The following is a 10,830-nucleotide window of genomic DNA, read 5'->3' as shown; positions in this document are numbered from 1 at the left end:
CTTCACTAATATCGCTGTGAACTTCCTCCACTTCACGCTGCTCAGTCTACGCTTGTCTCCAGCTTTGTTTTACCTGAAAGATGTCAGTAACATACAGAAGCACATTTTAATTTATTAGTTATGTATGGGAACACAGTGGTCAGCACTGCTGCCTCACAGCAAGAAGGTTCTGGGTTCAAATCCAGATCTAGACCTGTCTGGGTGGAGTTTGCATGTTCTTCCTGTGTGCGCTTGGGTTTTCTCCAGCTACTCTGGTTTCCTCCCACAGCCCAAAGACATGCTCACTAGGTTAATTGGACACCCCTAGTGTGTGTGTGTGTGTGTGTGTGTGTGTGTGTGTGTGTGTACCCTGAGATGGAATGGTGACCTGTGCAGGGTGTTTTCCTGCCTTTTGCCCAATGAGCTCTGGGATAGGCTCCTGCACTAACCGCAGCCCTGAACAGGACTGTATGATGTATGTATGTATTTTTGTCTCAATAGAATTCCTCTTTCTAATAATGACTGGGTTCAACTATGTCACGGATCCTTTGTATAAACACCAGCTTCCATTGGTCAAACATAAGCTCACTGCTACTGAAGCAAACACACACACACACACACCTGTTGGTATGAGGAAGCCCAAGTAGGAGTGAATCTTCCTGTCAAAACCAGCCTCCTCCTCATTCATCAGGACCGGATTTAGCTTTACTTTGAGATGAATGCCGTTCACAATAGCCTCGGCTAAATGCCCGACAGGCAGTTAAACATTATTCAATTTTTCTTTGTATTTTATCGACGCCACAAAGAACCAACACAGCTGAGCGGTCTTGCTGGCAAGGTGAGTTCTGTAAGTCTAGCTTGACTAGTTTATGTATTTAATTTGAGTGCTTTTGTTGTTTTGGCTAAATTGTTCAAACCTTGAAGTTGCAGGGATGACTGAACAGGAAATGGCAAGTGACACAGCGGACTACAGTGACTGGATGGCCGAACTTCCACCTGAACTATTGACTGTGCCTCTCTGGAATGTGGCTCTACCGGGTAGGGCAGGGAAGGACTGCTGCTGCTGCTGACGGTCGCAACTTATAATAATAGAATAATAATAGAATAATAAAAGAATAATAGATAATGGATGGATGGATGGATAGATAGATAGTTGCCTGCAGTGGTCAGTACAAATGTTGTATTTGTTGAGTGCGTGAAGCAACTCAAAGTGGATTTTACTCTTCTCAGGAAGCCATGACTGCATGAGCTATGATTTGGACATCAACTCCGCCATTTTGGAGCCCGACAGTTTGACCAGATTCAGCAAGATTGGCTTTCTTCGGAAAGTGGTTTGCAAATGGGCTACCACCCAGGTGAGGGAAGCACTTAACATATTTGAAGCAGGAACTGATGCGTGTTTGCCTTTGTTACAGGATCGATCCATTATCGATCAGCTGAATGCTGGCGCTCGCTATTTTGACTTGAGAATTGCGCGCCAGATGGACGATCCTAATCCCACTCGGCTCTATTTTTACCACGGGCTCCGCACGCACACTGATGTAGAGGTAGATAGATCACAGACCGACACAATGATCATTTCCATTTGACTGGAATCAGGACAATGAATGTTCGTTTGAGGAGGAGTAGATAAGTGTTGCTGAAAATCTGGCAACAATCTCTTGAGCAAAGTTATGTCCTGCAATATTATGCAACATTTGCTCACTGTGGTGACAAAAGAATCAGCTGTCAAAATGATGCTGCCAGTTCATGAAAAAAAACAATTCTCTTTGCCTCCCTGGGTTTATGTATATGAGTATGACTGCGATATTGATTCATTCCTTACAGACGGTGTTAGAGGACATAAATGGATGGGCCACACTGCATCCAAAAGAGATCCTCATCCTGTCCTTCTCCCACTTCAAAAACTTTGAAAAAAACCCAGTCGGTCTGCACTTGCATCTTCTACAATTCATCGAGACCTTGTTTGGACCTAAACTTATATATCGAAAGGTACTGAAAGATTTTCACAGCTAAATCTTACATGACTGTATTTTAAAATGTCTGGTTTTCAGTGCTGCCCAACCATGGAGTTGTGCTGGAACCAGAAGAGGAACGTGTTGATTGCCTATGACTTTCCTGGTCAAATTGATCCAAAGGCACATCCGAACATATGTGGGAAAATTCCCTATTACTATGGAAACACGATGAATCTGGTCCAAGTTGAGTCAAAGATCCTTCAAACTTTGGAGAGTCAGAAACAAAAGAATGGTAAGTTCTGCCTCAAAGTTTTGACTTATCTTATCACAGTTATTTGTCCATTTTGTCTCCTCAGAAAACTGATAATCTGTGTTGATAATTTATTTTTATAAAATTTGGGATTACTACGGAGGATTTAACATTTACATCATTTTACATAAGAGGTTCTCTTCTTTTTAGGCTTCTTTGTATGCGGCTTGAACCTCACACTGCCAGAAGACGCCAGTGTAATAAAGTACATCCTTAAACCCTTTAATTCCCTGGCAAAGGTCATCGAGCAAAGTCTGCCTGAGTTGGTCAAGTTCATGGGTCAGAGAGCTGAAGGGGGCCGTGTTTGCATTTTCGCATCAGACTTGGTGACTCATGATGATTTTGTCCCGACAGTGATTAAGCTAAACACTTCCAAATATGTGTCTAACACCATGAATGTTGCTTGATGGACTGAACTAGCTCTTTGAATAGGTTAGATCTGTTGCTGCTGTTGCCCCACTAACCAAAGTCCAGAAGGGGTGTGGAGGCGGAGCAGTGGATGACAAGCACTCAACCGCTCTGCACTGCTCTGCTTCCACGTGGAAATTAAAAACTCTGCTGCTCTTCCTTGTCAGTTCTGGTGTGAATTCCAGGTTAGCAAGACAAGCAAACACGCTTGATCAGTTTCAGCGGTTCTCCAGTGAGGTTTAACGCTTATACCTGACGCTACATGAAAACTTCAATTGCCACTAATGCCACACCAGTAACCAATAACACACAAAATGTATATGCCGTAATTTCTGGACTCCAAGCTGCTACTTTTTACTTGCGGTCTGGACCCTATGGCTGATACAGTGACACGGCGAATATACTGTTTGGATTTGTACAGGCTAAAGTATTGAGCTTCGTCATATCAAACTGCTGAGATCACGGGCGTTTATTTACCTTAAAGCACTCAAAATGCGCTGTTTCAGAGACCAAGACCAAGGCCGTAGAGTCAGAACTCGCGGGTGAAAACAGCACATTTTGAGCGATTTAATGTGAATAAAGGATGTGAGGAGTTTACGATTCAAGTTCAAAACATTGGTGAGTTAGTTACATGAGTCAGTGCAACTAGTTGAGAAGTGATCCTCATGCATTTTTAAGCCGGGTGCACCCCTGACCTTTCTACAGCGCAGCAACAGCAACGGCTTATAGGACGGTGCATCTTATGTATGAACCAGATCTTTTTTTATCTTAAATTTAATGGGTGTGGCTAATATTCCGCTGTGCTCTATAGTCCGGAAGCAATGGTAAAAAAAAAAAAATGAAAATAGCTTAATATTCGTTTTTAGGCAGCTTCATGCATAAATCACTTCCTGACATGTTGGTAGTAAGACACGACTTACTGGGTCATTTTGTACCGAAACTGCTTTATTTATAACATTTAAAGTACTTTTGTCTTGTTCCAATATGAGCATGTTTTTGGAATTACGCTAACTGAGAGTTAGCCAGTCACTACACACTCCTCAGCCCGCCTCCACAGGCGTTCTCCTGACAACGCTGGCCTCAGGAAGACATGAGGCGAATCACAATAACACCTGTATAATATATTGACCCCATACCAAAACAGTGCTGCTTTCTGTTTGACAGGGTGCATCAAATATAACATTTTGTTCCCTCATCATGGTCTCTGGGAGGAAATGTGGTGTGTGTGTTCTGTGGGTGTTGGAGTCAACTGGCAAAGGTGAAACTGTGGAAGATATAGGTCATTAAATGATGAATTTGTATGATAAGAACGGTAATTGTAGAAAAAGAGCTTGACCTTTGATTCAGCTGTTTTCAGCATAAAACTTTCTGCTTCAACACATTCTGAACCAGACGTGTAAATTCCCCTCCAAGATCTTAGATCTACAGGTGGTTGATGGCGCACAGTGCTTCCTGCTTGCTTCTATTTGCATCATGCTTCTTTGTCTTCCCGCTGTAGCTCGCAGCATTTCTACATCCAACAACAGACTCCACTAAACTTCCACGTGTGTGTCTATATTACCACCTGGCACGGCAGAAGTTCACCTCAATGAATCATTTACCTGCACGTGCAAGATATCCTCAGTGGAAGCCGATGAGGCTTTGTTGGAGCATGAACTTTTGCTCTCCACTGCAGATAACAGTAAGGCTTGCAGACTCTCTCTTCACAATGGAAAACATGCTTCTGGCTGCTGTCGTCTTATCTGGAATAAATAAGATGAACTTGTAGTCAGTGTGGCTGTATCACATGTATCGCTCTCCTTATGTCTGCTTCACTTTGGCTATGCATCATCACCCGACAGATTCTCCGGTTTAGAAGATATGTTGATCTCTGCTGCATGTTATACAATAAAGTACATTTCTGCGTCTTAATGAATTTGTGTTATTTATGAGTATAAAAAGTATTTATTCATGCTTCTCTTCTTCCGAGACTTTGAATTATTCTTTTCATACACTATGTATATGTTCATATAGTTCTATATTGCCTTGCATGTGAATGCCGCCGTTTTTTGTTATGCTTCAAAGATGTTTTCAGATGTCCCAATAGGTCAATAGAAACATCCAATAGAAACATGAATATTTCACAGAATAGCGTCAAAATAAATGGTAGGGTGTTTAAAGATAAGAAATTATATTCACATGTAATATTCTTTACAGGTAGATTTTTGTCAATGTTCGGATCAACTATAGCCTTAGGTTGCATTTATTTAAATACATTTCCTTTAGACTTTCTTTCATCTCCATTATTAGCCGACTGCATCCCGATTGGCCAGTCGGAATGATGGTTTTTACAACAGCGTATAACCAAAAATAAGTAAGTAAATGGAAGTTGATGAATATTCAAAAACAACTCTTGGCCTTTCTGTTTCAATTAAACAAGCCACGCACACCTCATCTTCAAAGTGAGGACCAAGGGTGATAAAAACAAAACGTAATTAGGACACAAACATGCAGGTGAAAAAAAAAAAATAATAATAATGAGGATGCTCCTTCAGTTCAAACCCTGGGTGTAAGTCAGATGACCAGGTTTGCATTGTTGCACTCGCTCAGTTCAAGCCTGGGAAACCAAACATCTCGAATCGATCATTCTGTTCCACTTTATGCCACCTGTGAGAGCCAGAAACTATATTCAAACAAATCCAAATTTTTGGAAACTGGAAGTCAAGCTCACCTTTAATTGTGAAGTGGGGTAAACTCAAGGTGCAGAATGAATGACCTGTGACATCGTTCTTCTTGTTTATCATCCATAATAGAGAAAAAAAAACGTAGCACTGGAATCCAAATGTGTCATCTTGGCCGACGCTCTACAGAGTATTTTAAGGTGATAAGAGAGCGATAAGAATGATGCCTACTTGAACGTTGATCCTGTCCCTGATAACTAATATAACCAAAGGCGCACTCCTGTCTTAAGACTGTTTGTTAGTAAGGTAATGAGGCCCCGCGATCCTGCGAACTTTCCAATTAGACGCAAGACTCTACCTCTCCGCTCTAATGAAGAGACACTGCCATAAATCACCTGTCAGCATCTGCAACACTTTGAAGAGGAACAATAGAGCTGGTGCATTTGTTAATGGACCTCTGAGATGAAAGACACTTTGAAGACGCTATTTCCCGCCAAATGAAAAGAAAAAAAAATACCTAAAGTAACTGTGAGCTTTCGATGATACTTTACTTCACAGTGGACTGAAGAGGTGTTGATGATGGTATCTGGCTTGTGAGCTTGAGAGTTTGGTACAGTTGACAACATCATAGCAACTAATAATCTGCAGAAAGTACACCAATACAGCCATTGATATACTACAGTCAAATTAGCAACTCAATTGCATGAAGTACTCCTCTATTTTCTTTGCTGCAAGGTTTTGTGTAAGGGGTCTCTATGTCCATTTGATATTTTAGAAACAGAACAGCACCAAAATGGACAAATACAGTGGTGCCTCAGTTCTCGACCACAATCCGTTCCAGACAGCCATTCGAGAAGCGATTTGTTAGAAATCTGAATCGATTTTTCCCATTGCAATGAATGGAAAAAGAAATAATGCGGTCCAAGCCTTAAAATAGTCTTTTGTAGGAGTGAATGTAGAGTGTCTGCTGCAGGTGCGCTGTTCCTCTATGTGTGTGGCCACTGCATGTGGGAGGGGTTGCCGAGTGAGTGACGTCTCTCCAGAAGTGAAGAGGTGCCCGGTGCGTGTCCAGCTCTGAATGTGCGCTTCTGTGCAGTTTGGCTGTGACAAAGTCATAAACCAAGTAACGCTCTGTCCCAGACTCGCCTCATCCCTGTCCCAGCTCCAGCCCACAACAGGACATCAAACCCTGGAGTGTGAGCTCCAGCCTCGGAGGTGTGGAGAGCGAGCACCTCCCCTGTGACTCTCTACCACGGTCCAGTGCGGAGACAGGAAAGGTTTTACACCTCAATATGAAGAAAAAACAGTCAGTAAATGTAGCTAACGGGACACGTCTGCATACAGAGGCTGCGTTATACACAGTAACAAAGCGCGTCGTGGGTCAGCTGATTGGTCTGCGCACGTTTTTCCGGCGGCGTTCCAGTTCTGGATTTTCATTCGAAATCTGAAGCAAAAACATCTTGAAATTTATGTTTGAACTCCGAGACGTTTGAAAACCGAGGTACCACTGTATATTCCCATAAATCTTAAAAAAATAAAAGGTGGGTTAACTCAGTGTTTATCAACCTTTTTTTACGCGACGTAACACTTCATTCATTGAAAAGTCTTGGCTATCTGGGAGTACTAAATGCGGAAACAAAGTGCAGAATGTATTTATCTAAAAATCTCTCCAGAAAGGTGTGGGGAATGTGGCAAGATATATCATGACTTATTTACTTGACTTTATCACATTTCTTTCGCATGATCTTCTAGTATGGAGAGTTTCCAGACAGATGTTGAACATTGTTTTAATCTACTTTAATCTAATCATTCTTTCGCTCTTCTTGTTCTCCATTTAGTTTTTTGTCAACCACTGAGCAAGTCCACCAGTGTCAATAAAGTTTTGAAGAGAGACGTCACATTAGCCATTAGCTCTGTTAGCTCTGTGGTGCGGTGCAGACTAAAATGTTCAATTCTCGGACGGGGACTTCAATGAAGAATCAGTACAATGACTGAATCAGGCAGTCAGGATGGGGACAGTTTCAAGTTGGGACGTAGTGCTGCCACACAAGCAACGCAAACATGAGTCAGACACTTGAGTGTTGGCAATGGTCAAGTGAAGAAGAGCAACATAGCTACCACTAGTTGTTGCTCTTCTTCACATGCGTTGTTGGCGTTCTGTTGTGCTGCTACCACCTGCTGTCCAATTGAGTTTATTGCAATTTGTATTGATTCAATAAAAGAATGGCAAAATAGCAACATGTAATTTTATTTTTTTATATTAATGTATTTATTTTTTGTCCAATTGGTCTATTGTTCTAATAACACAGATATCCATGACACAATCAGGATACCAAAAATAAAACCATGTTTACAACACTGTTCTTTTGCGATACATAGCCAGTGGTTGAATTGTAAAGAAAATCTGTTATGTTATGTCAATCGTAGAAACAATTCAATGCGTTAAATTTAAGTCTTTAGATGTGAACCAGCAATCTTATGTGTCCTGCACAAATGTGTTAACTGCTCCGCCACTGACTAGTCATACAAAAATGAGCTCTAGATGTAGAACATATTTTTGTCGAAACTGACACATTAAGTTGATTATATAATTGAAAAAAACAACTTTTTTTTTGCAATGTGTGCTCATTCCTCCGTCTTGAGCACTAGCTCCCTAAAATGTCAATCGCAGTTTGTCGGGGTGTGTTTTTTTTGGCGGGATGTGTGTGTGTAGCGTGATTCCTCTTGTGTCAATTGACCATAGTTATCGCTATGTTTTGCTGTTTTGCTTAAAGATTGGTGCATTGTATTTCCAACATTTACTGTAAAGGGAAGGATGGAAAGGTGGTAGCAGTTTTAAAGAGGGGATGATTTTGTGTTCTGGGGGGGGTTGGTGCCATCCTCCCACACGCCCATTTAACTTGACCACAGTATAGAGCCACAAATCTTTTGCTGCAGTGAGCCAAACTCATGGTCACAAAAGGTGCAATAAATACCAAGTAACATCCCAAGGAAGAGGATGAAGAGTTTACTTTTTACCATCAGGAAATTCCATGGGAGAGACACATTTGATTGGGTCAGCATTAAATGACAATAGTCAATATGTCACCCCTATCCCTTTCTCCAAAAAAGGTTGTGTCTCACCGGTTCTGTGCTCAGCAGTGGGGCGCCTGCAGCTACAGTACAGCCAGCACTAAACCCCCCGACAGACAATAATAGAAAACCACTCTGCAATACAAGTTTAATTTTTTATCTTGTCCCTCTGCCTCCCAAAAAAATGCCACACTTGGTGGTAGCTTGAAAATACACTGCATCTATAGAGACACAGAGCCTGAAATGCTAGGATCATCAATAAGAATGGAGGTAGGATGTGACGCTGCTTTCATGCATCAGAGGATTCGCAGCCTTGTGCAGTGGTTTATTACAGCCGCACTCCAGGTGTCCTCGTTCTGTTGCCCAGTTTAACGCCCTAGTTAGTGAGAATGAGTGAACGTGAAAATAAACAGAATCAGCAGGAAATATATGCCAGTGAAGTCCAAGAAGATGAATGGCCCTGAAGCCTGACCGGATATACACTCAGAGCCTAAACACTCTGGCCTTGTTTTGCCGCTTCAATCTCATTCATAATGGTGTCACCATCAGGAATGCTTACCTGGGACCCTCTCTTTTTGGGTCTGGTGTCGACTGCCTATGTTTCCACATGTGTATATTTTCAGTTGCGCCATATGTCCCGTGGACTCATTTGAACAAAGAATGGTAGCGTCACAGCCCAACTGGGTTAATGAGTTTTCAGAGTGCTTTTGTAACAGAGGTACGTGCACAACCTGCCTCTTGAGTGGAACTCTTGCTCCCCTGTTTCCAAAAGTTCGTATTTGCGATTCATTATGAAGAGGATCAAAAAAGAGAGAGAGAGAAAGAACACTTAAATGAGTCACAAATGAATTACGTTTTTGGCAGCGTCTTGTGAGGAAGCAACTCTGCCTTGTTTTCTAGCTTGGAATCAAAGTTGGACAATGTTTTCTTTATGTAAATGAATTCCTCTTACCTCCAGCAATGCTAACAAGTAAGGGAAATCTCCAAAGAAGATGCAATGTAAAACTGAAAAAAAAAAAGAAAAAGAAGATATACAAAACAAGTTTGGCCTTGACTTGTTCTGCACATGGTCACAAGTAGACCCTCACGTTCAGACTACCAGCTACCAAATTTAGTACTTTGATAGGTACTGACCGAATCCTGCGATACAAATTGAGAACTGGTTCACGTGAAATGAAATAGCACCATGTTTCTGTGCTTGTGAAGGAGCGGAAGGGATTCTGAGCCGGACCCCTGACACGCCATGGCATAATGACATTGGTACCTGCAGCCCTTCCATGTCACCGTCTGCAGCCGTACAGCATGTTAGCACTTAGCAGCGAAGCATTTTATAAACAATGTGCTGTACTGTATCTGAGAGTCAGCAGGAACACAAAGAACCCGTACATTAGCTGTTTACAAAGAGCGATGTGTCACAGGCACCGGAAAAAAACAGGGATCCTGCGTGTTGACATCTTGTTGGAGTTACAGTGAGAATGCAGTCATCTTCGTCTGCACCAGGTAAATATCTCAAGCATGTATGAGGTAACTCGCACTGGTAATAGTCATCAGCTTGGTTCCTCTTCCTTTGTCAATGTAAACGCTTGTTTTCAGGTCCATCTGAACTATACAGTGACTCTATACAAAAGCCACGAGGACAACGTTTTGTCGTCATGTCAGAGGGCAGATGGCTGTCACAATACTGCGACTGCATTTGCGATGACAGAAAATGTTGCACTTTACTCCAGTGGCTTTCATTTGTGCATTTATAAGGAGAGAAAAAAGAAAGAAAAGAACAACACTGTATTGTTGTAATGAACTGTTGTGGTGTAGACGACATTTGTAAAACAACTGCGAACATATGATGAAGCAATACAACTGGACATGAAATATTGAGAAAGTTTATATATTAGGAAATATATAAATGTCTTAATTTTAATGGACTGAGATTTAATTATTAAAGATTTTCACATATACTACCACATAAACACACTCAGAAGTACTGGAAATTTGTATCGTTGAGTACTTGTAAAGATTCCCACGAACCAGGAGAATAGTGGCACCGTATCACTTCAAATGTGAAAGGTATCAGGTCCCATCCTCACTAGTGAATCGCCTAACATCTTTGGAGGAAACTAAGGGTTCTCACAAAATGTCAGTTACAGATCACGTACAGTAGGTTCTGTTGTTCACATGCTGGTCTGCTCCAATATCATTCATTGTTTTAACCCTTGAACAAACAAGGAGAGTGACATGAAGCACAGAATTTACTGTCATTGCTCACTTCTCGCTGTAGAATATTGGACTTTTTATAATTGGTGTGTAATGTGGCAAACCTTTCTGTCATCAATTCGACAGTCTGAATACAGTTTACAATTTTGAAAATTGGGTAGAAACCAATGAGACACAAGCCGCTGCTCACATGCTTGCCTGAAGATTGCCGTAAAATCTTCTTATATTAGAC

General features: G+C 41.5%; 1 protein-coding gene across 9 annotated transcripts; it reads left to right on the top strand.

Annotated features, from left to right (window-relative positions):
• The first annotated feature begins 379 nt into the window (after positions 1-379).
• LOC128772020 (PI-PLC X domain-containing protein 1-like) lies at positions 380-4,542 on the top strand. Of its 9 annotated transcripts, XM_053888039.1 has the most exons (7): positions 386-817; positions 904-1,017; positions 1,210-1,334; positions 1,395-1,526; positions 1,807-1,971; positions 2,034-2,229; positions 2,398-4,542. In XM_053888039.1, exons 2-7 carry the CDS (start codon positions 912-914, stop codon positions 2,652-2,654), a joined length of 981 nt encoding a protein of 326 aa, XP_053744014.1. In that variant the 5' UTR covers positions 386-817; positions 904-911; the 3' UTR covers positions 2,655-4,542. The 9 variants fall into 9 exon arrangements, with proteins under 9 accessions (XP_053743998.1, XP_053744007.1, XP_053743990.1 ...); XM_053888023.1 differs by having other exon boundaries at positions 380-817; positions 910-1,017; positions 1,210-1,526; XM_053888032.1 differs by having other exon boundaries at positions 380-826; positions 910-1,017; positions 1,210-1,526.
• Positions 4,543-10,830: the final 6,288 nt, after the last annotated feature.

This window comes from Synchiropus splendidus, chromosome 1 (genome assembly GCF_027744825.2).
Source record: "Synchiropus splendidus isolate RoL2022-P1 chromosome 1, RoL_Sspl_1.0, whole genome shotgun sequence".
Taxonomy (NCBI): Eukaryota; Metazoa; Chordata; class Actinopteri; order Syngnathiformes; family Callionymidae; genus Synchiropus; species Synchiropus splendidus.
Note: the sequence above shows the minus strand (reverse complement) of the source record. Positions and strands in the feature narration are given on the sequence as shown.